Genomic DNA, 27,675 nt, shown 5'->3' with positions numbered 1-27,675 from the left:
GTAGAGCCCCACGGCGCTTCTGTCCGTGCACGTGTCCGAGCTCCCCCGCGCCACACAAGAACCTGCGCGCTGCTGTCTCGTGTGGCCCTGGGGCATGCGCTCCCGCGTCCGCGTCTGCATGTGCACGCGCATGCTGTTCCTTTCCGGCCTGAAGTCACCCCGCTTCCCCTAGAGAGCTTAGCACAGAAGCAGAGGAAAACCCCGTCGAGGAAGCATCTGTAACACCGGGGTGGCCTTCCTGTCAGGTTTTTGCCATCCCGGTTTTTTAAGCTTAGTCAAACTCATACCTGACTTCCAGTTTTTAACCCTGTTTCTTAGGCTTCCAGCCCGCCGCCTTCTACCCTGCGGTTAAACCGGAAGCGAATTATGCCTCAGCAGCTGGATTTTGCCTTTCCATTATCTCCACCCCCCATTTATCGTTATGCAGTGGTGAATATTTTCACCCGTAGATTCCTACGAATCTTTTAAAGCACTTCCACAGGAGATACACTAGGGGTGGAATCACAGGGCTAACTGGTGGGGGGGGGGGGGTTCAGAAATTTAATGTTGTCAAAATGGTTTCTAGAAAAGGGGTCCCAATTCCCCCTCCACCTGTGTGTGACCACATTGCTTGTTCCACGTTCAACGGGCATGTCCCCGCTAGAGAACTCTGTCAGTTCCGGGGGCTAAAATCTCATGATGTTAGTGTTTCTGTTTGCATTGATGAGTGGTGGTGATTCTGGGTTGTTACTGTGTATTATCTATTTCCTTCCTTCTTTGTGAATTGTAACAACATTTCTGTTGTTTCCACTGGGTTTGTTATTCTTTCATTCATTCTTTCATCAGTTATTCAATACATGTTTGTCATAAGTACCCTGTTTCTTACTGACTTCTCCATGTGCTTTTGCTGTATTTGTTAAAAATACGTTCCTGGTTTACCTTTTACATGTGTTTAGGATACTTAAGGTACATGTAACTTTTATGCAGTCCCATCCAGAGAGCTTTAACTTAAAAATACCGTTTTAATGACAAAGAGGTCTTAGTGATCTTAATCAAGATTCTTCCCAGAATTTTTGGAGGGGCATTGAAAATAGAAACAGTTTTCTGCCCTGGGCTCTTGTCCTTCCTCCCTAGCCATGTGAAGGGCATGAAGTATTGGTAACAGATTTAGGCAAAGCCTCGCCTGAGGTCACACAGGAGGCAAGTCACTTCCCAAATCCCTTCACCTGGCTGAGCCTATGTCCCCAGGTGGGCAGGGGGTGATGCTGACTCATGCCTGGCTAGCTGTTGGGCCCCTTAGTTGCAGGTGACCATACAGGGTTAGGCACACCGTATTCACTCAGTATACATCCCTCCCACCAGTGTATCCTAACGTCCTATGCAGAGCTCTGTGCACTGTTACATAAAGTGTCTAGTAAACATTCAAGACTCATTTTCATGGCAAGTGCTTCCTGGATGATTGGTGAGGTCAGGCTACGTAGTTCCTTCCTCATCCCCTGGGAGACCCCTCCTGGGTGGACATCCTCCTCCACCACCACCACCACCTGGGGTTTCTGCAGATCAGCCTTTGGGTCACTCTGAGCCATGGAACCAGGAACCTGCAAACCTGGTAGGGCTGGTATTGGGACTCTAGGACATGGCATTTTAAAACAGAAACATTGCTACTGAGCACTTAGGGCTCACTGAGCACTTTGGCCAGTGATGGTTACAGGAAACCTCCATAACTTGGGTGGCTGGTTAGGGAGGGAGCTGGGCAGCAGGCCTAGGGTGCTTCCTCTCTCCAACCCCCAGAGTCTCTTGGAAGGCCACACCTTGTAGGGAGTTCACAGCCTTGCTGAGAATAACCCCTTTCAAGCTGCTCCCTTCTCCCTGACATACTCCTCCCCACAGCCTGGCAAATCATGGGGGTCCAGATCTGCAGCCTTAGGCCGTCCACCTCAGATCTGTAGGGTGCCTTTTCCTCTCAGCAACCATGACAGATTAGCGATGCTCCCCCTTCAGACCCCTGCCTGGCTTGTAGCAACCCTCTGCTTTGACCCTGTGCCCCCATACCTTTCACTAGCCAACGGGGTACAGGTGAGAAGCCCACCTCCCTATCTGGGATGGTCCTTGGGACTAGACTCAGATTGGGTGTTAGAGACCCTAGCCCTGCCACAGATCTGTGGCTAAAGATCCCGTACATTTGGGAGTTGCTATCTGTCCCACCTAGAGGGGGTGTTGGTGTTGGGAGTGGCCCCAGAAGGAAAGGTGGGTCTGCGGGACCATCTGAGAGCCCTGACAGGTCCCTGGGGAGACAGACTGCCCAGTTAGCCTGGGACTGAGTGGTTCCTGGGACGTGGGGATGTCAGTGCTGGAACGGGGAAAGTGCTGAGCAAGCACACGTGAGTTGGTCGCGATTTCACGAGCTGGCACCCCAATGCATGTGGTCTTAGAAACTGCCACTCAGTGTCAGCATCTGACCAAGCTGAGGGCAACTTCTGTTTTCTCTTTAGAGGCACAGTGCTGCTTTTGTAGAAGCGTGTAAGTGAGGTGCAAGTCTATTGAGGACTGTCATGTGGTGTTCCTGTATGACCTTGCCAGGGCATCTTGCTCTAGGGGGTTGTCTCGCTCCTTTCCTCGACTGGGGAAGCCCTGCCCCTTCTTGAAGGTTAGCAGAGTCCAAGGTCAGGTGTCCCCACCCCATGCCCTCTGCAAGTAGCACCTGCCCAGCAGAGAAGCTTGAACGTAGGATGTCTGAAGGTTTACAGGTGATCAGAGTCATACCTCTTCTTTTTCTTTTTCTTTTTTTAAATTTTATTTATTTATTTTTAGAGAGGGAGAGAGAGGGGACGGGAAGGACAGAGGGCGAGGGAGAGAGAGAATCCCAAGCGGGCTCCACCCCCAGCATAGAGCCCCGCCTGGGACTCCATCCCACAACCTCAAGATTAGGACCTGAGCCAAAATCAGGAGTCCGATGCCTAACCGACTGAGCCACTCAGGAGCCCCAAGTCACACCTCTTCTTTATGAAGCTCCTTTAAGTTCAAAACCAATTGAGAAACAGTCAAAACGAATCAGACAGATGAAAGTTTTTTTTTTTTTTTAATTTCATTTTCTCACTGGTAATAGTACCTTAGCGGATTCAGCTTAGGCCTGTGGCCGCAGTCAAGCTTTCCAATAGTTGGCCTGGGGTCAAGGTCTTGGGACCCTCTTGAATGGAGAGTTGGGTCTTAGAGGAGAGAGGGCTCCTGCCTGCCCCCCAGGGGGCCTATACCTATAGGCAGAGACCTGGCTTCCTACGGAATGTCCTCCTGCCCAAACCCCTGCAGACTGATTCACTTCTCCCCTGCAGGTTTGGGGAGGACAGGTGTCCCCATGCACCTTCTTTCTGGGGGGTGGTACAGATCCAGCTGTATTTAGGTATTCTCTTTCCCAAGTGTGGCCTAGTGGCTATCTGACAGATTCTGTTCAGTGGGAGATTCCTGACCTCTCACACCCAGGATGCTTGTGGCCGGTGTTTTCTGCTCTCATTTTCCTCCCTCAGTTGCTGAGAAGTACTTTTCAAGTTTTTTCTTTCTATGTGTAATATACATGTCAAATTTTTTTTAACAGTAAGAAGAAACTGGACACCATATTCTATAAAACCTATTCTAAGAGCAGCTTGTTGTAATGATTCAAAACTGGATTTTGATTTTTTTTCCATTTAAATTTGATTCATTTTGGGACTGCCCGCATTAGGATATTAAAAATGAAATGTTTTTCATTTCCAACCAAAAATATGCTTTTTTTTTTGAGACATCACACATCCTTTCAATAACGTCTAACGAAATACTCTAATTTTGGCTTCTGCCACTGGCTCTGGGGGTCCACTCTGGGGGTCTACTCTGGGGCCTAAGCTCACTCTGATGTTGGGGGAAGCCCGTGTGATCACAGCTTCGTCTAGTCTTGTTCCCTCCATGGAGCCAGCACTCCCCCTCCCAGACCTCCATGCTCTCACATCTGTACTCGTTCAACCATGTTTGTTGGGCACATGCTTTACCCTGGGCCTGTGATGGGTAAGGAGGTATATCAGAACACGTCCGATATGGTCCCTGCCTTTGGGCTTCTGTGGGAGGGAAACAGACAACAGCAATCTGTCAGGTGAGTGCTGTGAGAGCCATTCATAGGATGATGTAGGAATCCAGGAAGGCACCTGACCCCATGGACTTAGGAAGCGGGGCAGGCTTCCTGGAGGAGGCGACAGCTAATTTGGCCAGAAGGCTGAGTTGGTGTTAGCTCAGTGAAGACCTGAGGCAGAGGCCAGGGTGGAAGAGGTGGTGATGTTCCAGGCAGGGAGAGCAGGCTGGGCTTGGGGGCCAGCCTTTGTCAGGAGTGATGGGATGTCCCTGAGGGCTTGAAGCAGAAGTGGGTTTTTGAGAGGATGTATGGGCTTGAAAAGAGAAAGGGCTTTGGGTCTAGACAGGAGCCTGGAGGGGTAGTGGCTGTGGTGTGTGGCAGGTGGGTGGGTGTTGGAAACAGGAAGAGGTGGAACCAATGTATGGACAGGGGAGGGGAAGGAGAAATCAAGGCGGCTCTCCGCTTCCTGGTTTGGGGGAAATGGGGCTTGTCCTGAGCAGAAGGACCAGGAGGCTGGGGAGGCCTCAGAGGGAGATGTGGTGGGGCGGCCTCGGCTGCAGGCGGATACTGCAAGAACAGAGGGGGCACAGAGACTGGAAGAATCCCCCGAGTGGGGGTGGGGGGCGAGGGGTGGAAGCCAAGGGCAGGGCTCCAAGAGGAAGGGGAGCCTCGGTGGGAGAGGAGAAGGAAAGCCAGGAACCAGCTGAGCTTTGCGTGGCTATGGCCACTGAGCAAGGCTAGGAAGCCAGGAAAGGGGCGTGGTCCCTAGGCTGGAGGCAAGGAGGCTCTCTATTGTGTTGAATGCACACATTCATACACAGTGTCAAATATGGACAGCCCCTGCCCTCAGACACCCACACTGAATGCCCCGCAGGTCTCCCCACCAGCCCATCTCTTAGTTGGGTTCCTATAAAGACACACATGCATACCTCCATCCTGAGAAACAGCTGCCCACCTCTCGTTCACCACCAGCCCAGACCCAAGAAGAGACAGACTGTTCCTGTGACCTGCCCTCAGCAGGTGCTCACTAGCCCACTTCAGCACCCTCTTGTCCTAGAACTCAGCACCTAACCACTCAGGGGTGCTGTTGCAGGGGTGAGGTTTTGCAGGCTGGGTTAGAGATCCCCATTGCCCACCTGTGTGACCTTGGACAGGAGACTTAACTAGGTATCCATGTCTTCACCTATAAAACGTGTGCGGCTGTATCTGCCACATTATGGGCATGAAAGTCTGGAGAAGGTCCCCAGCATGAAGCCACCCTCACAGCACTCAGCAGGAGACCTCAGTAACACTCAGCCACCCAGCCACAGAGCCCTCAGCTGCACACAGGGGCCCACTGTGCATCAAGTCAGGACCCCGCAGCTCAAACGCCAAGTCCTTCCTGGACATGCAGGCTTGATCAGAAACACTTACCTAGGCCCAGGCACAAACGCGCGCGCACACACACACACACACACACACACGCACAGATATCCGTGACCTAGTTGGTCCCTGAGCCAACATCTGTCAAAGCTGAACATCTGTACAGACAATTAAATTCTGTTTTGAGGGTTGCCCTGGGACGAGCCGCGGAGGCCAGGAGCCTCATTGAGGAGGAGGCCCCCTGCACACTCGTTTTTGGCGGAAGGCCCCTAGCTGGCACGGGTTCTCATTTGATGACCCTCTGTCCCTGCTGTTTTCCAGTGGCTGAAGCAAATAGAGGGAACTGAGGCAGCCCTGACCCAGAAGATGCTGGACCTGGAGAGGGAAAAGGTAAAAGTACTGTGGGAGGCAGGAGGGTGGAAATGGTGCCTACAGCTTCCTTTCCGGGAAGGCCTCCATGTATTCTTTTTTTTTTTTTTTTTTTTTAAGATTTTATTTATTTGAGAGAGAGAGAGGGCATGCAAGCGTTGGGGTGGGGTGGCGTACAGGCGCCCCTCGCATGTATTTTGGTGGACACTGATTTGTGTGCATTTCTAAATTTTGCCTTTGCCCTAATGGCTGTGTCCGGTAATTGTCATCCATTGGCTTACTCTTTCACTCACTCAGTAGTTCACTTAATACCTATTTTCAGAGCCTCCGTTATCCCAGGTGCCATGCCAAGATTAGCAGTCCAGTGAGGAATTAGCAGTTCAGTGAGGAACATGAGGGGTCCCTGCCTTGAGGAGCTAGCTCGCAAGCCTATGGGGATGTGTGCTTATGAGCCAAGAGCCATGAGGCAGCCTGGGGACATTAGAAGCCGCATGTGGGCGATGCTGAGGTCCTTGGCCCAGTGGCTCTGAAGACACGCAGCGGGGCCTCCCATCTTTGCTGGCCTCCCTAACGCCCCTGAGAGTTTGGGAAAGATGCACTGGTCTTCATTTACTCATGGCTAAGTGAGGGATTCCAAGGTCCACCTTGCTGGGCTGTAGGGATGAGAGACGTGAGACGCACAGCCAGTGTTGCACAGTGCTTGGTGGGGTCCCTGGTGAGAGGTGGTGGTGGTGGTTATTCACCAGGGGACAATGGCATATAAGGGTCCGTTGTGTCCAGCCTTAGGGAGGTTCAAGAGGGCTGCCCAGACGAAATGGGTCTTGAACCCTCAAAGACCAATTCAAGTTTTGCAAGTAGGAGTGAGAGGTAGAACCCAAAGGTAGAAGGAATCGCTTACAGCCTAGGAGCTCGTGTGGTGTGAGAGGGCCCTGGCTTGGAGTCTAGTCTGTCCTTGGCCACCAGGACACATCTAGGCCAAGGCACTGGGCTTCTCTGGTCCTGTTTCTTCATCTGTGAAGTCAAGCGCCTGCAGGAGAGGAGCTCTGACCTTGGAACCTTCCAGTCAGTAGTAGAGATTTGCATTCTGGAGAGACCGTGCTTGCAAGGACTAAAAGAGTGACTCAGGCACGGGGAGGAGGCAGAAGGCAGTGAAACTAGTCAAGAGATGGGAAATGCTGTCATGGGAGGGCGGTGACGAGCCACATCTGAGAACTGTTGGGATGGCTTCATGGGCCACAAGGACATGAGAAGAACTGAGAAGGATTCCTGCATGGGCACTGGGTTGGGGGAGAATGGCTTTGGTGCTTTCAGAACCCCATAGGGATGGGAAGCCAGGAGGAGGCAGGACAGGCTGAATCATGGCTCCTGGGCCTGTGAGGCTCCTGCAGATTCATGCAGAGGGGCGAGCAGGGCAGACCATCACCTCCCTTCTCATCTGAGCCTCTGGTGGGTCTCCAGCTTGCAGGGAGGGTCGCTCTCTAGCAGTGGTGAGTAAGGGGTCTCTGAAGAGCCTCACCAGGGTGGGTTCTTGTGCTGATCTCAGTCGTGGGGGGCCTCCTGTTTTTCAGGACCTGTTCAGCAGGCAGAAGGGCTACCTAGAGGAGGAACTGGACTACAGGAAGGAAGCCCTCGACCAGGCGTACCTGGTAGGACCGGAAGTGGGTTGGTCGCTTTGGCTTGTTAGACTCGCCCTCAGAAGCTGTGTTTTCCTTTGGGACTGACACCATGTTTAGGGGCCACACCAGGGCCACGTGGGCGCTGTCAAAATGCCCTGTGTTCTGACGGGAATGACTGTACAGCGGCACTGTCCCTTTTATCCAAAATAGCCACTTAGCTGGGTGGTTTCTTCAGGTGTGCTTTCAATTCTAGGAATCATTTGAAATGAGTGTGAAGCAGCTGCCTTTCTTATGTGTTCGTTCTACTTGAATACTTACTTATATGTAAAACCCCAAAGCCAGTTTTCCTGTGAACAGGAACAAGGGGCAGTCACCGAGGAACACAGAGGAAAAGCCAGGAGAGCAGCAGGCGGGGATCAGCAAAACAAAATTACTTGTCGCCCTGTTGCGTTTGGGTCACAGAATTTGTCCCAGGCTTCCTGGTGGTTAGCTTAGAATGCGATCCCATCCAGGTTCACGTGTCCTATGGTTTTGAGGCCTCTTCTGGCAGCAAGTGAGATGGGGAGATGATACGGACCCACCAGGGAACCTCACGGCATAGAGAATGGAGAGTTCAGTGTCCCTTCTTGCAAGAAGCAGCAGCGTGATACCCAAAGTCTTGAGCGAGTATTTGCCCTGGTCATTTGCAGTTAAGATCATCTTATGAAATAGTGTGTACTTAAGAAATGCATAGTCCACAACTGGAAAATGACTTTCAGGACCTCATTTCCATGAGCATGGCCAGGAGGATGGAGTGACAGTAGCCAGGGTAGGAGGGGCTGGCCCACCTCCCTGAGACCCTTGGCCCTTGGTGTCTGGGCTCTGAGGCCTGAATGGAGAGGATGGGGGGCCGGAGAGGTCGTAGGTGCCACATGGGATTGAGCCTCACTGGGATGGGGCAGTTTTCCCTCCTAGCACTTATTTCTGGGCATACAATGTTATCACGGTGTGGAGGGCAATTTAAAATAGAAATATCTCCTCCTTCTCTGGGAGAGAAGCTCACACTCAACCATTCCCTTGCTGGTTTTGCCTTGACTCTGCCTCCCCTCTCCCTGGTCCTTTCAAGAATGCGTTTCCCACATCACAGGACACTGGCTCCCTAGCGTTTCCCAGAAAGCTCTGATCTCAGGAGCTTTATGGGCACTGAAGCCAAAGTCTAGAAAACTCTTAGGGCTTCTTGGGTCCTTAATGTGTCGAAGGTTGAAGGGTGGGCCTGGGCTCGGAGAGGAACATAAGCAAACGCTTTGGCAAGTTCACAGAATCACAGGCTGACTTTTCAAGGGACCTCTGGCAGGACTGGTGATTTTCATCACATTTTAGAAAAGCTCAGTGTCCACCCTTTGCTATCTAAGTACTGTCTGCAGGAAGGCTTCTGAGTCCCTCTGAGTCCTGGTCCTGCAGAGGAGGCCCCTGGGTGAGCCAATCCTGCAACCCCATAGAAATTACATTCTTTCCCAAAGACTGTTCCAAAGCCTTGGGGGGTTCAGGTTCACAATGGGGTTGCCTTCTGATGTCACACTGGATAGACTTGAACATGAGGGAAGTAACAAGCTCCAGGAGGGAGCCTCGTGCCTGGGAAGGAGGGAGGGCAGCTGGCACCACATATGGGCCTGTGTTCCTTTGTCATTGCACTGGGTGAGATGTGGCAGGTCCACAGTGGAGCTGCTGGAATTAGGTGGTGGGGTCCCAGCTGGAGGCTGGTGACTTGTGGTCCCCTAGAAGCACAGCTGCTGCATGGGGAGGGGGTGAGCCTGCAGACACAGGCACAGGCAAGCTCTGGTTCCATGTGGAGCCCACGTAAGGGCCCTGGGCCGTGCCTGTGGACAGACTTTGCCTTCAGGTTTCCCATGGGGGACACCTGGTGGTTAAGATTGGCTCTGGCCTGATGGGTCCTGCATTCCCCACCCCCTTTGCCCCCCCCACTCCCCCCGGAGTGAGCACAATCACACTAACACTGGACACTGACGGGAGCAGCTGGGAGAGCGGGGACCAGATGCCTGCAGAGGCTTGTCCATGGAAAACGTCCCCTCCACATCTCTGCTTCCAGCCATGTCTTCCCTCTTCTTGGCCATTTCCATCCAGACTGAAGATTGGTCTAGTCGGTGTTGGGAAGACAAGGAGCAGTTCCTTAGATCCCTTGGCTGGAAGCCCTGTGTTGGGGTAGTTGCAGGTGTGGGACAGGCTGGGGAGGGTGGAGACCAAGAATTTGCAGTGACGGTGACCAGAGCAGTGGTCAGCCTGGCCCAGGATGGGGTTTGCTTTCGAGGACAATGTGGGTGGGGATTTGGGGAAGCAGAAAAGGAGATAATCCTCTCTTTTGTCCCTAGATAACTATATCTAACTATATAGGTAGTTAGAGGTAACTATATTTAAGTGTCTCGGAGGTCAAGTGGAAAAGAAATAACTTCCTCTAATGATTAAAACTCTTGCCTTTCACAAGGAGCCTCCAACTGGCCACTAATCTCATCTGCTTTGCTAACACAGGGCGTCTCGTGTTTGTAGCAGGGCAGGCCCGGTTAGAGCATTGTCACTCTTTGCTTTAGGTTAAAATCGCATTCCAAACTAGCTGGCTGAAAACCACATGTGTGCAATTTGAGACATACCCACCCCCCCCCACCCCCCCGGACACCCAGGAGAAAAGGGGAGGTTTGGGGGGAGTACATGGGGTGCCAAGAACAAAATGGAAACTGGTCGAACCAAGCCTCTCTCTGAATCACACATTTTAAGGAGCAGTTGTGGTTATTTCTTCTTACAGCCCTTGTCCTCTCCTGGAAGGAGGAGGGCTATTCTTGATTGAATAGACTAAGGTTCTCAAAAAGCTGTGCACGGGGCTGAAAGGGGCTCCCTGGCTCTCCCCCTCCCACCCCCGCCTGCCTGTCCGGCTGGATGCTCTCTGAAGCCCCCCCAACCCAGCACGCTCCCCTCCCCGCCTGAGACCGCCCACGCTGCCTCCCTCGGCTGCAATGCCCCGGCCCCTACTGTCCCTCGTCTGTGATCTTCCACTGTCTGTGTGATTTGGGCCACTCAGAAAATCCAGGAGCTGGAGGCCACGCTGTACAACGCGCTGCAGCAGGAGCCGGGGCGGAGGGCCAGCGAGGCGCTGAGCGAGGGCCAGCGGGAGGACCTGCAGGCCGCCGTGGAGAAGGTGCGCCGGCAGATCCTGAGACAGAGCCGCGAGTCCGACAGCCAGGTCCTGCGGGAGCGCATGGAGCTGCTGCAGCAGGCCCAGCAGGTGAGGGGCAGGTGGCTGGCACCAGGTGCCTCTTGCCCTCTTCCCAGCCTCTGGCCCCTCGGACGGGAACCTGGTGTTTCAGGCATGGCTGATGGCCCGCTGGCCACCTAGCGAATCTCCCCCGGAAGCAAGGCAGGAATTCTCGGCGTGCGTTGTCAGCGACAGGGAGCAGTGTTCGGATACACATTGCAAGGGGAGGGCGCCCCCTGCTGGGTCCTCATGCAAACCCCAGCCTGTCGTTTCCCGGGGCTCTCCCTCGGGCAGGTGTACTCTCTTTGAAGGTCAGGTTCTTTTTAAAACCAGGAGGCGTGGCTGAACGGTGTGCACTTTTTTTTTTTTTTTCCGGCTGTATTTTGTGATGATGCTTAATTTGAGGACTGGACTCCGAAACCCTAAATGTCTTCCAAGGTTTGGAGTCCTGTGTGAAGGTCACATGCTGCCGACCCCAGGGAGAGCCTGGCTGCAAGGACTGCAGGGAGATAACAGGGACAAAGAGGCCCCAGCCTCTACTCCAACATTTTCTGCGGGGTGGGGACAATGACATCCATTCTCTTGATGAGGGCGCTAGGGCTCAGGAAGGTTAAGTCACATGCCTGAAGGTCACACAGTATATAGGGAGTCCCACCAGGGAGGAGGAACACGAGTGAGCAGGGGAGGCAACATCACAGAGGGCAGAGCAAGCTTGCCACCATCAGGAAGGGGCAGGGGAGGTTCACATCTGAAGATAGAACAGGTCCCCGCGGATCTGAGGAGGGTGCGCAGGGGGGCCCGGCCAGAAGTGGAAAGATGTGGCGAAGGGGAAGGGGGAATGGTCAGCCTGGGAGGTCTCTTCATACAAGACTTGGTTTGATTGAGAGGACACGCAGGAGGCCCCTGTGACCCCGACCTGGCTGTCGCCTCTGTTCCCATGCTGCCCACTGCACTGGTGTCATTGGGTTGTCTGCTCCCTAGCACCCCAGCTGTGAAGCCATGTGCATGCAGTTGAAGTGCACAGGCATGTGCGTGCGCATGTGCACACACACACACACACACACACACCCTGTGTCTAGGGAGAGAGAGGTTTCATTAGTAGGGAGATTCCTGATCAGGCGGGCACAGAGAGGGACAAAGGGCAAGGAGAGGTTGCAGATGGAGGGAGGGGAAGGGAAAGGCATCAGTCCTTCGATTGGGAAGGTCTGACGTGCGCGCAAGCGATGAGTGAGGCCTGGGGTGCAGCCCAGCAGGTGAGGCAGAGGCCCAGACTTCCAAGCAGAGGGGGAGGGTGGGGGGTGGGGACGGGGAAGAAGGCCACCATGTTGAAGCTGCGGCTTTGTCCTGGCACATCGGGCCGCCTCCTGTCCTGAGGGAGGAAGAAAGGCAGGCACCCAGCGATGAGGGGTGGAAGGGGCAAGGGAGGACTTGGAATCCCCGTGGCCTGAGTGGGTGGCGACGTTGCTGGTGTAGGGCTGGCCACTAAGGATGGAGACCAAGAATTTGCAGTGACAATGACCAGAGCAACGGTAGGCCTTGCTGGGCAGAGCACTGGAGCTCAGGGTGTGGAGGGAAAGGGAGGCAGCGGGGGAGGGGGAGGAGGGACCACCAGCTGCAGCAGCAGCCTCCCTGGGCACTGTTAGAAATGCTGACTCTCAGGCCGCACCTTGGAATTGGATTCTGCAGAAAAAAGTTGCTCAGTGTGGGGGGATTGTAAATCAAGATCCATGGCTGTGAGTTCCAGAAGGGAGTAAGGGCCTGTCTCCGTCCACTCTGGGCACTGTGACAAATGTCACAGACAGACTCCTGTGGGTCACAGCTCTGGAGGCTGGAGGGCCAGGAGCAAAGGGCTGGCTGATCTGGTGGCCAGTGGGGCCTCTGGGCTCTTTCTGGCTCACAGATGGCCTCCTACTCCCTGTGCCCTCAAATGACCAGAGGGGGACAAACAGCGCAGAAAGAGGGGGGCGAGTCGGAGGGAGAGATTTTTTTTTCTTATAAGGCCACCAACCCTACCAGATCAGGGACCAACCCTATGACCTTACTTAACCTTAATGTCTCCTGGAGGCCGCACGTCCAGATCCATTCACACTGGGGGTTACAGCTCCAACCTAGGAATTTGGGGCTGGGGTGCCATTCAGTCCATAGCAGGGTCTCATTCCTTTTTTGGTTCTGGAAGAGCATGAGCTCTCATTCCTTGTTGCGCTTCTCCCCTCACCCTGTCACCCTGACTTAGGCCAGGTGAACACCCCCCCCCCCACCCCACCCGGTAGCATTGGACCATAGAACTCAGAGGACAGGGCTCATCTCATTGACTGAATCAATGGCAAGGCTTACCTCTGGGCCTCAGCTTCTGCATTCTGTGCTTCTGGGAAGTTTGGAGAGCTCTTCCTCCAGACTTGGACTTAAGGGGGAGATGTTTGGCCAGACTTTCCCGGTGTGGCAAGTACAGGGGTATCTGAGACACCATGGCGCTCGCTGCTCCTTGCTCCCTGTCCCTGCCAAGTGCCATATGTGTGACAGTAGCCGGCATGGGGGCCCCAGCCGGCATCTTGGTGCCTTTGTAAAAGATGTTCAGACTTGAGAGCACACCTGTTCCTTGTAACAGAATTTCCTGGCTTTGGCCATCCTCATGTGATGCCCAACCAGAGGGGACGGTTTCCTTCCAACAAGCCCCGAGACCCCAGAGTGTCAGCAAAAGTGAGGTTTTGTGGCTTCCTGCTTGCCTTCAGTGGCTGTGTACCAGCAGAGTACTTATGTGTCAGGCACAAGACTGGCCCCTGGGGCTGGGGCAGGGAGCTAAATCCCTGCTTTCGTGGATAACATGCTCTTATACTCTAGTGAGGAAACTCACAGCACAAATAAACACCAAGGATGTCAGAAAGGCTATGAGGACAGATGGGAAATGATGTGGAGATGAACCCCTGTGCTCTGCGCAGAGAGCAGCAAGTCCAAAGGTCCTGGGGTAGGAATGGTTTACTGAGCTTAACAAAAGGCGTGCGATGTTTATAAGCTGTAACTTTCCAAAGCAGCAGCTGCTGAATATAGGACTTTTAAAAACCAGAGGCCACAGGAGCTGGGTAAGAGCTAGCCACACAGGTAGTGGTGGCCTTCCCCCCTCCCCCACCAACTGTGGCCAGTGGAGCTCACGGCCTGTGTATGGAAAGCTATGGGGTGGCACTGGGAGCACAGCCTTTCAGGTCAGACAAGTCTGGATTCAAAAACACCCTGACTTATAGTGTCACCAGAGTCTCAGTTTCCAAACCTGTAAAATGGGGACAGTCATAGCAGAGTCAGTGGAGAATTGAATTAAAGTACTGGGAAGAGCCAAAAGCTAAGCCCTGGACATGTGTTAGTTCCTCTCTGCTGCACTTGACCTTTTCCCCCCAGCACGACCTTCACTCTGTACTCTGTCATGTTGTCATGTCTGTGACAGTCACTCATTTAATATCTGGTGACTGGGCAGGTGTTGGGTGCCAAGCCGTGTTTAAGGGTGAACAAGACAAAGTCTCAGCCTTGTGCAGGCACACCTGGTGATGATAAACAGGGAAATGGGATGGGGGTGGCCGGAGTCCCATGGTGAGCTCTGCTGGGCAGGGGATCCTGCCCCCAACCCCTGAAGAACGGGAAGGAGCCATTCCCTACTTGAACCCTGCATCCCCCACCCCAGTTGTCCCTTCATCCTTGGACTAGAATCCAAGGACACGTGCGGTCATGTTCTCATTACGGTGCCCCTCCCCACCCTGACCCAGCCTGGCACCTGCTGGGCCCCTTGCCAGGGACAAAAGGACAGGTCCCTTCTGTCCTCCCCTTCCATTCAGACATAGCCTGGGGAGCCCCCCCTCCAACCCCAGCCCTGTGGAATTAGCTGCCCCCTCCCCACTGGAGGGTAAGCTCTGTGAGGGCAGGGACCTCTTCCTCAAAGCCTGGAAGTTGTTCCTGGGGGAGTTTTGCAAGTTCTTGGAAAGCTGTAAAGCTTCACCCTCCCTTCACATGACCCTGTAATATACAAGGCCCTTCCCCCAGCCTCAGGAGCCCCCATTTCACCTCGGGTTATGGGGTCACAGAAGAGGGGTTCAGATATTAGAAATTATGTGATTCCCCAACACCTAAGCTTGGGGTGAAAGACCAGGCTAGGGCCAAGCTGAGTTTTTGTGTGTGTGTTTTTTTTTAAAGATTTTATTTGTCAGAGAGAGAATCAGAGAGAGTGAGCACAAGCAGAGAGAAGCAGGCAGAGATAGTAGCAGGCTCCCCGCTGAGCAAAGGAGCCCGATGCAGAACTCGATCCCAGGACCCTGGGATCATGACTTGAGCTGAAAGCAGTTGCTTAACTGACTGAGCCACCCAGGCGTCCCCCCAGCTGAGTTCTGTGCTCATTGTTGGGTGCTCTCTACCTCCTCACCTTGCAGGGGGACCCTTGGGGACAGTCATGGCCACACCAAAGTATACACCCCTTCCTTCAGGTGGAGGAGAATCAGAAACATACAGGTTTCCTAATCTTTTATGGGATGCGTACTCTATGCCAACTCTGCTCTGAGCCCTTTGCACAGATTCAGCTGGTAGACCCTCAGACATGGGCAGCACAATGACCTTTAATTATTGATCAGGAAATCAAGGCCCAGAGAAGTCGAATCCCTTGCCTGAGACCTCATATCTGAGGATAAGTAATTTTCTGGTGTCTTCCATGCCAGTCTGTTCCCTGTTTCTGGCAGTGTGACCTTTCCAAAATCAAACTCTCATCATTTCCCTGCTTAAAACCCTTCACAGGCTCCCCACGGTACCCCAAATCTGTGAGCTCCTCATTGGGATGTTCCAGACCCTCTGAGTGTTGCCCCCATCCCTCTGCTCCCATGTCCCTGTGTATCCTGTTCCCTCTGCTTGGAATTCCCTGCCCCCTCCCGAGTCTGGTACACTGTGGGTGCTGGGCTGGGCTCTTCCTCTGCTGGCTCTCCCAGCCCAAGGCTCAGGGCCCCACCCTTCTCCTCTCTGGGCTCCAGAGTCCCCTGCCTGGAGCACCCACATAGAATAGCACCCCACCCCTGTTCCTGCTTCCACTTGATTTTCTCTGTGACATTTGATCCAGTGGGCCATCTGGGTACCTGAATAATGAATGCTTCTGTCTGAAAACTCCTTAGGGCCCCAGGCACATTGACCTGTATTTGTTAAACGGGTGAAGGTGTCCACAGAGGTAGTTCTCAAAGTGGGTCCGCAGACAAGCATCATCTGCATCACTCAGGAACTCGCTGGAATGCAGGTGCTCAGGCTCGACCCCCTGAAGCCAAGTCAGAAACTCTGCTGGGGGCCTCCAGTGATTTGCAAGCCCTCCAGGTGACCCTGACCCGGATTTGAGAACCATAGCCCTACAGAATGCATGGATGGCTTCTCCAGGCCTGGCTAAGAGTCCCTGGAGGCCAAGTGCTTATAAGGCCTGGCCTGGGTCACTGGCCCTGCAGCCCAAGGACACTGCAGGAGGGAACTCTCCACCTACATTCAGGTGTGGCAGGGAGGCCGCCAGATGGACAGTGGTCAGGGGTGGCTGGTCCCAGCACTTGAAGGGTGACTCTCTGGAAAAGTCTGTGCTTGTGGGACATCCTGGGTGGGATGCTACGTGGAACTGGAAGGAATGGGCTTGTAAGTTCTGGAGCTAGGGTGTGTGCCCCCAAGGGGCATTTAGTGGGTGCAGCAGCAGACAGGGTGACCAGTCATTCTGGGTTCCCGGGGCTGAGGGGTTGCTGGGGACCCCAGATGTTCAGTGGCAAAACCAGGACTGTCCTGAGCAGATCAGGATGGTTGACCATTCTCACACTTGTGCCGAGCGGGCTTCTAAGGGGCTGGGGCGCATGTGGGAGAGATGGCCACGGCTGGTCCTCGCTGGCCCTGCCCCAGCTTGTCAGCCTTGCATAAGCACATTGTCTGATGCTACCTCGAATTCATGATCTCTATTAGCCTGCCCCAGGCACCTCCGTGTCCCGGTCCAGATGGGAGGCTTCTGTTTTAAAGAGATCCTATGCTAAGAGTCCACACCGTGTGATTCCATTTCCATGTGCTTCAGGAACTGGCAAAATCGACCTTCTGTGGTGGAGGATGGGGGTCAAGGAGCCTCCTGCTGGGGGCCCTCCATCTGGACTCGGGCTGTGGGGATGCGGGCCTGCCAGGCACGCTGCCTGCCTGTATTTGCCCACTTCTCTGATGGTGTCCCACACGCATCACAGTGAAGAGTAAAGAGAAAGTTTTGAACCCAGAAATTTTACCTTGTCTGATGCACGAGGTCGTGTGTTTCAGAGAATCCGAGAACTGGAGGCTAAGCTGGAGACCCAGAAGAGACATCTGAAGGAGTTGGAGGAAAAGGTAGGTGGGGCACCCACCCCTCCCCTCCCCCACTTCTTGCTGGGACAGGTCACCCTGGGGCTTTGTCCTTCCGCTCTGCCAGCTTTCTAATGCAAGAATGGATTCACCTCTTGCTCCCTTCTCTGCTCTGGTCCCCCCAAGATGGTCACATCCACGAAATAAGTAGCTCGTTCAAATGCTTTTCTAGGGAAGAAAAGTGCAGTTTGGGACCAACTTTGTGTTTGGGCAGAGCCGGGGTGAGATGCCTTCCCCTCCCCCCTACAAAAGACCTTTCAGGGACGGTGTGATCCTCTCTAGAGTGGCAAGCCAGGCTTGGTTACCTCCCACGGACCCCTTCATCTTAGAGGACTTCTGTGTGCCAGCGGTGTGTTCTTGGGAGTTTCTCCCCTCCCAGTGGGAAGCAAGGCTGACCTATCCCCATGTTGATACCAGGCCTTGTGTGTCTCTCTGCGTTAGCATCATTTTGTGGGAGGGGACACTGGACCCTGAACCTGCAGCTGGGAAGGGGTAGCTGGTCTCCTGGGTGCCACAGCCACTGCTCAGCCCTTCTGGCATGTTCCATTGGTCCAGGCAGACAGACGAGGGCCACTCAGAACCACATGTGTGGCATCTCTGTCCTGCCCTTCCCACCTCCTGTGCATCCACCCAGTGACCATCCGTCCTTGAGCTCAGGGACCAGCTTGTATGCGCTGCTGTTTCCAAGACAGTTCTCCCCATGGAATAGGGCACCGCACTTGTTTGCCTGATGAGTCATAGATGAGTCGTAGACCAGTAAAGCACGTTCTGTGTTACAGAGGTAAGCACAAGTGTGTGAGCCCCATGAAGGTTCTAGCCACCCCCCCCCCCCGGGTCATCAAGGACAATGTGCCCGAGGAAGGGACCCTGGTCTGAACCTGGAAGTCGGATATGCAGTCACCCCGGGGGAGGAAGAGGGAGGGAGGGCATTGGCAGGTTTCCATTGCCTGAGGCAGGTCTTAGGAGAGAGGAAGCCCACCTACCCCCGAAATGGGGTCAAGGTCATGGAAGTCCCCCAAGGGCCAATTTCAGGACAGATATGTACAAATGTGAAAACAGCCCCTCCCCATCCTGGAGGCAGTCAGACACCATGGGCCCAAACAGACGGTACAGCTCTTCAGATGATGCTAAGCCAGTTCAGAAGCTTCTCCCCTTTCTTTCCTGAGAGGATGCAGGAGTCACCTTCCCATACTTCCTCTTCACAGAGACCCTCAGTGCCTCCAGCCTGCACGGCTGGTGCTGTCCTGTAGGGGGCAGCAGAGGGTCATGGCTGGCCGGCTCAGCACACGGATTCAGGCAGGTCTTGTGCTAGAGTCCTGGGTACCCATGTGGGATTCTGGTTTAAGCAGATGCCTAGTGTCTCTGTCGGCCAGATGCCCGCCCCACAATCTTCTGGGGCTGTTTTGAGGTCCCAAGGGAATGTCAAGTCTAATTCCATCCAAGAATCTCTGGGGATAACCTGGCTTCGCAGGCAGGTATGTCTGAGCTCTGCCCCAGGCCAGCCCTGGAACCCTGGGGGATTTCTCCCTTTGCCCTGGCCTGGGGGCTTAAATCTCTCCCCATCTTGTGAGTGGTTGTGAGGACTGCATGAGCATGGGGGTATGTCTCAGCACCCAAGCTGGGCTTTAGGATTCCAGTGAGCAAAATTGGTCACAAAGCAGGGAAGGACAGCAGAGAGACTTTAAGCATGCCACTGTTGTCGGGTAACACACATGAAATGAGGCAGGTGGGTCCTGGGCGATGTGCAAAGCCCCCTTCTGTCCTCTGGTCTTGTCAAAGCAAGCGTTTGCATGTTGGTCTGTGTCCTTTCGTCACAAAGAAGTTGCAGAGGGAAGCAAACAGCATGCAGACTCCTGGTTGGGCTGGTAGGATGAGAAGCACCCACACACATTTCCCTGGGGCTGCTGGTGGAAAATGGCTGCAGCCTCATTGTCCGTGGCTCATGTCGGTGACCAGGAACCCTTCCCTGCCACACCTCACCAGGAAGTCCTTCCCCTTCCTGGGGCCTCAGTTTCCCCATATGGAAAATGACAGCTGGGTGACTCCACACAGGCTCTGTCCAGCTCCAACCTCCAGTGATTCCAAAACTTGTGTACAAGTTGGTGGCTGTCTGTTTAGATTTTAATTTTTTTTAATAAATAATTTAAGGGAGTTATGTCATGGTGGGAGGGAGAACCACTTCCCAAACCCTGGATGGTGCTCCAACAGGTTCCACCTGATGAGCAGCAATCCTTTTGGAGCAAAGGGAGTCATGAATTCATTTCCAGAAAAAGAAATGTACTTTCAAACTGAATCTGTGTAATTTTTCCTTCCTTTAAGGCCACTTTCCCCCCTACTAATTTTTTCTTTTTAAAGCAGATGAATTGAATGCCACCAAAAATTTTTTTTAATATTTTATTTATTTATTTGACAGAGAGAGATCACAAGTAGGCAGAGAGGCAGGCAGAGGGGGGGAGCAGGCTCCCTGCTGAGCAGAGAGCCCGATGCGGGACTCGATCCCAGGACCCTGAGATCATGACCCAAGCCGAAGGCAGAGAGACTCAACCCTCTGAGCCACCCAGGTGCCCTGGCACCAAAGATTTTAAATAATGGTCTCTTTGGAGAGCGGGCCCTGGCAGGGATGGTGCTGGCCAGGGTGGGGGGTGCTTCTGCTCATGGGCAGATGGGTCTGGGTTTCCTGTGGACTAGAGGGAGCCCACTGGGTCCTTGGGCGCAGGCCAGGCCCGGCCTTTTGGTGGGAGCCACCAGTTGTGACCATGGGAGCATCCTTCCTCCGCTTGTAACGTATCCTGCTACCATCTGCAGGAAAGCCATGTCTCAACACCGAAAGCATCTGGGTCTGAGTCAGCTAGGTGTCTGGGGAGAGCAGGTGGGGGTGCAGGAGGACTCTGGTGGTTGGGTTTCCAGATGATGTCAGTGTCCAGGCCTGCTCACTTCCCTGGCCTCCTTCTGAACCCGACCCCAGGGTGGTAGTTCTTGTGAAATGTGTCACTGAATCCCATACGACGTATCTTACATCTTTTTCTTTTCTTTTCTTTTCTTTTCCTCCCTCATTTTCTTTTGGTCTTATTTTATAGTTTTTGTTCCTTTTTTTGTTTTTCTCACTAGCATTCATTCTGTGGCCTTGATGACTTCAGTGAGCAAAGAACTCGGGTTGGTATCCCTTCAATTTCACAGATAAACTTGATGATTTTCCGGGAAGGAGAATTTCTCCCATTTCTGGCCATGACATTCCCTGAGTGACAAGGCTCTGGGGAAGGTGGTCTGTGGCAGATTTCTGAGAGACTCCGGACCCTGGGGCGAGATGAGGGAGGGGGGCCACCAGGGGTCGCTGGAGAGTCCCACCCCTCCAGGGAGGTTGGGAATGCTCATTGTGAAGAAGGGACAGTGGGGACCTGGTGGTGGCCCTGCTGTAGTTCATCTTCCAAAAGGGCTGGGGGTTGTGGGTTTTCCAAAGTTTCTTTCTATTCTGGCTTAGTTTCTGTTGTTCTCTATTGCCTGTGGACAGACTATTGCAGGTTTCTGGGGTCAGGGGTCTTCAGGAGCAGTGGACTGATGGGCAAGTCCATGACCTGAATATAAAATACCCAGGAAGCCTGTGTGGCAAGCCTCCCCAGCTCCCTGCCCCCCAGCCCTGTGCCTGGTTCTGTTGCTCAGGGACTTGGGACGGAAGCCATCAGAGCAGTTGGTCCTTCTCTGCCCCGCCTGGCCCCAGGACCCAGCTCTCACCCAAGCTCCTGCTTGGACACCCATGTCCTCCCCCATTCTCTTTGCTCTGAGTGCCCTCCTTAGGGATAAGGCTAAGGGGTGGGGTGGTGGGGTTCTTCCAGGTCCGCTGGATCTACAGTTCTGCCTCTGAATCTAGCCCAGGCTGGGAGCCCTCTGAGCTCTCGGGAGGCCACAGTGCCCACTAGCTTCCTGATCCCCAGGCTGAGGTCTGCTGCTGGTTCCTTCCCTGACTGATATTCTCATGGGAGCCCTGAGCTTGGCCTCTGAGCACAGAGTTTTGCTTTGTATCTTCTGGGTCCCATGGCCTAGGTCAGTGCATGGCACGTGGTGGACATTCAGGCAGTGTTTGTGTAGTGAGGGCAGGGAGGGTCCCAGGTCTAATCAGATGGGGAGTGAGGGTAACCGTGAGGGGGGTGGGTCAGGTACTGGAGGACAGGCCATCTGAGTCCTGTTTCCTCTTACCCTACATTGTCAGAGAAAGTCTCTCAGTGGGCTCAGCTGGAGAGATGGGCCAGCAGCGGGGGCCAGTGGGGCAGGCAAGCCAGGGGCTTCCCCAACCTTTTTTAACCCTCAATTCTTACAACACTGCAAATTATTTTTTAATCTTACAGGATAGAAAAATTGCTTATGGAATATGTTGAGTCCCCATGGCAACCCCAGCCCCACTCAAAGCAAAATTCAACAGCAAAACAAGCAACTTCAAGCCAGAGACTGAACACAGAATCCACGAGTACTCGATGAGGAGGCCTTTTGGCTCCATGGCTGGGCCCCGGCTGGGCTGAGCTGCAGGAGCCCCGAAGACAATGGGGATTTTTGTCAAGCTCGGGGCTTCATCCGAGTCCCTACTCTGGCACGTTCTAAGCCTGAGGGGCAGAGACCTGAATACCAGGAAACTAAGTGCAATTACTAGAACTGAGTCACTGGAGGGCCACTGCACTGTCAGGGGCTGGGCCGGAGTCCTTGTCCCTGCTCTGCATGCCCCCTGCCCCCCAGCCATGGGGGCATGTCCAGCTGGACATAGACCTATGTACATATATCTCCATGAACTGTGCTCTGTGTACCCTGGAATCTGTCAGCCAGAGTGACTTGCAAATGTCCCTGTGATTCGAACCCAAGTTCAAACCCTGGTCAGCAAATCCCTTCAGATCCATTAGGTGATGACCAGGGAGGGAGGGAGGGAGAGAGAGAGAGAGAGAGAGAACGAGAAGGACTCCGGAGGGACGAGAGATTCACCCACTGTGGAGGGCAGATCCGAGGACCTCAGATTTCCAAGAAAGAAGCCACAGGCTCCATCGCTTTTGTGGATGTGACACGGCGACAGTCCCAGAGCATGACTGTCCCTGGGGCCACATGGAATGAGGAATGAGAAGGTGGACACAGACCACACCGTTCTCAGGCAGCCTTTCATCTAGGTTGTAGTTTGCAAGGCCCTGTCGAGGGAAAATGCTAGAAGATGGAGTGTAGCAGGGAGTATCCATGGGGAACAAGCCTCCCTCTGACACCAGGGCCGCGATCTCACCATTGTGGAGGAGGGAGCCCTTCCTGACCTCAGGAGCCTGGCCTAAGAGACGGAGTGGGGCAGCAGGGAGGACAGGCAGGAGCTGGCGAGAGTCGGTCCCAGAGGGAGCCCCTGGGAAGGGAAGTGGCTTGGGGGTGTTGCTGCTACTGTTATTCTAGGGCAGGTGGGGTAGGTGGGCGAGCGTCTCCCAAAGAAACCCCTGCTCACGCGACCGTTCTCTCCTAAACGTCTGGAAGGAGACATGTGAAATTAGGAGGGGTGAAAGGAAACAGAAGGTGCGAAGGAGAGGACAAGCGCCCTAGGAGAACCAGCAGGGACGGGCTGATCCCAAGGACCGGCTGCGAGAGCAACCCCGGGATTTCTAGGAAGAAGAACCTTTGGAGAAAGCCAAGTGACTGAGATTGAGGCCACTGAGGAGCTCCGCTAAGATGGGAGCCCAGCAGAGGGGCTGGAGGTTCTCAGAAGGGCAAACCAAGGATGGAGAAGGAGGTTGCAGTGGGCACGGAAGATGTGCCCCCGCCAGATGGGGCAGAATGTCCAAACCAAATCAAAGAGTTGGGGGGGAGGGGCTCTAAGCAAACGCACACCAGGACAGCTGAGAAGTGACCATTCTCTGTTGAAATCTAGACCCAAAGCACCTGCCACACCAGCCCCCACGACTTACCACTATTTGGTATCCAAATGTGAATGAACTGATGTCTTTGCTTGAAGACAGACAACTGTGCATCCTGGGTAACGAAGGGAGTGTGGAACCAAGCAGCGAGTGTAAAGGAACACCCGTCTGCTTCTGCTGGACTCCAGGCAGCATCAAGAGCCCCTGCTTTGCTAACTTAGTAGATAGAAGTCCAGGAGCTGCATGCTGGTCTCGGAAGATTTTCTGTGGCACCAAGTGTCTGTCTTCTCCCTGTTGCAAGAGGGTCCAAGAGTGTGGTCCCCATGTCCTCCTGTCCCCATCCTTCTGTCTGCTCAGTTCTCCTACTCAGACAACAGGACAGGAATGCTGTTGGCTTTGAAGTCAGACCCGTCTGGGTCCACTCCCAGCCTGGCCCTTTTACCACGGCAGACACAGGCAAAGTACTTGCTGCTCTGAGTCATAACTTCTTCTCAGAAGATGGGGATAGGGGTGATGGTTCCCATGCAATGCTTTGCCTCTCGTCTCTGTGAGGCATAACTAGGCAGACCCATAGGACTCCCGGATCCTGGCAGGACATGTGACAGGCAGCATCCATGGCTCCCTCAGTGGGACTCGTCCACAAAGGAGACCATCCAGTCCCTGGGGGACCAGGACCCATTCTCTGAGACAGCGCAGGTGCAAGGGAGTGAGACACACAAGCAGGTATGGGGGCGGCCCTGGCTTCGAAACCCCAAGTCCCCAATAGGAGTCAGTGTTTCTTGTGACTGTCCTGGGCACTGCTTCTAAAGTTCCTGCCAGGGATAGGCCAGTTCCAAGAGGCATTGTAATCATGGGACCTCAGAGTTTCTGGTGGCCCAGCAGACCTGTACCTGGACTTCATCATAGCCCTCCATTCCTGGGGCGGGAGGGTGGTGTACACCCCTCATGGCTGTCTCGTAGCACAAAGTCCCCCATGGGTGTGGTTCCCGGGACAGAAGAACTACAAGTTCAGGCAAACCCTGGGTCAGTGTCTTGTACAGGAAGGAGAAGGGTCCGGTCCACCCTTTCCCACCACCCTCCTCACAGATCTGCTGGGGAGACTGAGGGAGAGCCCTGTCCAGTTCCTGGTACATGGTGCAGCCCATCCCCCTTATTCCTGCCTCCTCTGTGCCAGTGGCAACCCATGCATAGCTGGGCAGGGAAGTCCAGGGCTCACCCGTGTGTCCCTCCCCCCATACCGTTCGGGTGGTGCTGTGGGCCAGGAGACCAGCCAGGCTGACAGGCCGTCCTCATTTGGGATGTGGGACTTCTAGTTTGAAAGTGGGGTAAGTCCCTGTCAAGCCGGGACGAGTGGGTCCACATATGGCACAAGGACATGGCCGGTGGCCCTCCTTCATCTTGGCACCCGATGCTCACGGATATAATTGCCCTCTCTGGCATGTCGTGAGTGGGACTTCTGTGAAATGCAAAAGGTGGGGCGTGGGTGCTACGCTGATGCTTCTGGGGTTAGCGCATCCAAAAGGCATGGGATTTCCTGACTGCTCCCAGCACAGTTTTGCAGCCCTATGGTGGAGAGCCCATAGGTGCATGGGGCACCTTGTTAGGGTTCCCTGGTAACCTTGGAGAGATGAACACTGTGCTTTAGCGTGAGCTCAACATGTATCTGAGCAAATTCATTAGCTTTCCTCCCACTGACCACTCCTTCCCCCTTTCTTCCCTGTCCTTCCAGCCTATAGGCTGAACGTCTCCCAGTCTGGGTCTCTTGCTTTTCCAGCACTTTCCATAACCAGTCTGTGACCCGTGGAATCTTGCCCGATGGTCCCAGTACCATGATATGTTTGTTTTTGCCTGTTTTCTCACATTCAACCAGAACCTGCTAGAGGTCTACCAGTTTGTGGTGCTCTTCCCTGAAGTTGTCTAAGAGCTCTTGCGGGGCTTCTGCAGACCCCATACTATGCCCTCCCCCCAGACTATGCCCAGCAGTTAAGTAATTTTCCCAGGATCCCATCTGAGACTGGAGATGAGATTCAGCCCCAGACAGTGTGGTCCAGATGCCTAACTATATCCCCTCTCAACTGACACCCCAACCCATCACCTTGGGCCAGTCTGTGTCTGTCACAAGCCCTGTGGGTCACCCTAGCACACTGGTCACTGATGGCAAAGTACAATTAAAAACAAAATCTTCTCCCAACCCAGAAAACCTCTCCATGGAGGTAGACAAGAAAGAAAGCACGTTTATTCTTAAAGGAACAGCAAATAGAGTGTGATGTACATTCCAAGCGCTTTGCCCAGGGATTTGCAAAGACAGAAAGAAATCTCACCCCTTTACTAGCCAAGCCACTACAATCCATCCTGCACGTGTCCTCAGGATAATAGCGGTCACTTCTCCAATAAGAGGACTTGACAGTGCCATCTGTTACCCACTGGTCACCCTAAATCCACCTTGCCGCCAGGGTGGCCCTCTGTGTTTGTTGAGTTGGTTTGTTTTCGCTTTTGTTTTTGTTGTTAGTTTCAGAGGCAGAGTTCAGTGACTCGTCAGTTGCATATCACACCCAGTGCTCACCACATCGCGTACCACCCTTAATGCCCGACACCCGGTTACCCCATCCCAGCAATCTTCAGTTTGTTCCCTAGAGTTAACAGCATCTCTTAAGGTTTAATCTTCTTCTCAATTTTCATCTTTTTTTTTTTTTATACAAAGGAGAATGAAATTTTCTCGTCTTTATGCCAGGGTGGCTGTGGGGTGTGGAGGCAGGCACCCCTGAAGTCTGGCCCCTGGCCTCCCACAGGACCTGGGAGATGGGGTTCTAATTTCCTTGAATGTTTGCATTCCAAAGAGATGGTCCCCAGGCCTTTCAGAGAGACATCCCTGGGTCAGAAAGCTGGCAAAAGTCTCTTGTCACCTCCTGCATGTCCCAGAGACCTCCGTCGTCAAAGCAACATCTGAGCAGGCCCTCCTAGCCTCTAAACACTCCCATACACTACCCCCAAGTCCTTCCAGAGAGGTGGCAAAGTCTTTGCCCTTGAGCTCAAGGCCCACATGGACATGGCCCCAAGCCACCTTTTGTCCTTCCTCATTTCCCCTCTGAGCACCTACAGGGCTGGCCACTCCCTTCATCTGTCCTGATGCTACCACGGGGCTGGGACCCCCAGGCTGCTTCTGCCTGGTAGAATCCTGTGCCCACCCGAGTGCCTCCAGCCCCCAGCTCCCTCCCACAGGACATGTGTGTTCCTGCTGGACTTGTGGTGCGTTTATTTCTCACCTCCCGAGTTTTGGACTCAGACCTGGGTTTGAATCCTGACTCTAGCATTTCTCCTAGATGAGGCCTGGACAAGGCCCTCCACTTTCTGGAGCCTCTGTCTCACCATCTACAGAATGGGTATGATAATGCCTACTTCCTAGGGTTAGCGGCACAGTCAGACCAGCTAGGGTAACATGACCAAGATCTCAGGTGACACACAAAGTGCAGCACTAGCTCTAGGTCCCTGATCAATGTTTCCTGTCCTCAGAGAGGAGGCATAGAGCTTGAGGGTTGAACTTGAGCTGCACCACTGAGAGTTTATATTTCTGATGGCTTTGCCTGGAAATTTCAGTTTACCTCTCTGTGTGCATAGTTAAACTTTTTTTTTTTTTAAGATTTTATTTACTTACTTGACAGAGAGATCACAAATAGGCAGAGAGAGAGGGGAAAGCAGGCTCCCTGCTGAGCAAAGAGCCTGATATGGAGCCTGATCCCAGGACCCTGGGATCGTGACCTGAGCCAAAGGCAGAGGCTTTAACCCACTGAGCCACCCAGGTGCCCTATGGTTAAACACTTAATTCCAAGTGACTTTTCTGCGATGTTTTCTTGCTTTGGGTGCGTTCTGGCCTGCCAGCTTGTAAACTGAGAGGACTTCATTCATATTGTATGATGCGTGTGAGTGAAACCCAAGGCCCACTTGTGAATAATTCACCTGTTCTTGCCCTCCTCAAAGGGTATTCTGCGCAATCTGAAGGCCCTGCAGGCATCTGGAAATCTCCAGAAAGTCAGTGCTGCAAATCCACTCACTGTTACGAAGCTGTGACCCATGACCTTTGTCCAGGATGGAGCCCACAGCTACAGGACGGACGGAGAAGAGTTTCAGCTATGTGGTCAGGGCACCCAGCAGTGATGGGTTTGACGTAATGAATGTGGATGTGAAGATCGACACGTGCTGGGTATTTCAGGACGCGGAGGACAGCGGTGAAGAGCAGGACTATCCTGTGGACGAAGCTGCTGGAAGCCTCGACGTGGACACAGGCACACTCAGGAAGCAGCTGGAATCCTCTGAGCAGAAGCTGTTGGCCACTGTGGACCAGTACATGATGTCTGAGTCCGAGCTAAGGAGCAGGTAAATAAGACATTTGGATCTTCTTGGTGTATTGAATGATGGACTCCTGGGCATCTTAATGGGGTTAGATGGTATGTTGACTTGTGTCTGCAGCTGAAGATGTGATGCCTGGGGCAGCCTCCCCTCTGGTTCCTCCTCTGTTCCGCCCTCTGCTCCGCACGCCAGGGACTGAGCCTGCACCATGTCCCAGGCTCCCGCACTCTGGCTTCCGTGGGGGCCAGCCAATGGGAGGGAGGAGTGGAGGAGGAAGGGAGAGGCCAGGGTACTTTGCCCTCTCCTGCTCGGGGTGACAATCCACAGTGTCCCAGCCATGCTTTGGGCGTCCTCTCTGGTCCTCCCCTGCCTGGTGGCTGGCTCGTAGGGCCAGAATCAGCTCCTAGGCCCAGAATCTGCAGGGGCAAAGGGGCACCTGGCAGGGGCTCA

General features: G+C 53.8%; 2 protein-coding genes across 4 annotated transcripts in view; both read left to right on the top strand.

The window, feature by feature from the left end:
• The window catches only part of JAKMIP1 (janus kinase and microtubule interacting protein 1), a 127,981-nt gene extending 106,135 nt beyond the window's left edge, over positions 1 to 21,846 (top strand). Inside the window, exons 17-22 of one of the 2 annotated variants that reach the window (XM_082727468.1) lie at positions 5,756 to 5,824; positions 7,372 to 7,449; positions 10,487 to 10,690; positions 16,940 to 17,005; positions 20,129 to 20,173; positions 21,361 to 21,846. In XM_082727468.1, the coding sequence (XP_082583594.1) occupies positions 5,756 to 5,824; positions 7,372 to 7,449; positions 10,487 to 10,690; positions 16,940 to 17,005; positions 20,129 to 20,173; positions 21,361 to 21,390 (492 nt within the window). In that variant the 3' untranslated portion in view covers positions 21,391 to 21,846. Of the gene's footprint in view, positions 1 to 5,755; positions 5,825 to 7,371; positions 7,450 to 10,486; positions 10,691 to 16,939; positions 17,006 to 20,097; positions 20,174 to 21,360 lie in introns of both variants that reach the window. The other variant, XM_082727471.1, reaches the window with a different exon arrangement.
• A 72-nt stretch (positions 21,847 to 21,918) lies between these two features.
• Positions 21,919 to 27,675, top strand: part of LOC309863034 (uncharacterized protein C4orf50) — a 51,467-nt gene continuing 45,710 nt past the window's right edge. For both annotated transcript variants that reach the window (XM_082727464.1, XM_082727463.1), the window contains exons 1-2: positions 21,919 to 23,604; positions 26,857 to 27,252. In XM_082727464.1, the coding sequence (XP_082583590.1) occupies positions 26,966 to 27,252 (287 nt within the window). In that variant the 5' untranslated portion in view covers positions 21,919 to 23,604; positions 26,857 to 26,965. The remainder of the gene's footprint in view (positions 23,605 to 26,856; positions 27,253 to 27,675) is intronic.

The sequence above is a fragment of the Mustela nivalis genome (genome assembly GCF_964662115.1).
Source record: "Mustela nivalis genome assembly, chromosome: 4".
Taxonomy (NCBI): Eukaryota; Metazoa; Chordata; class Mammalia; order Carnivora; family Mustelidae; genus Mustela; species Mustela nivalis.
Note: the sequence above shows the minus strand (reverse complement) of the source record. Positions and strands in the feature narration are given on the sequence as shown.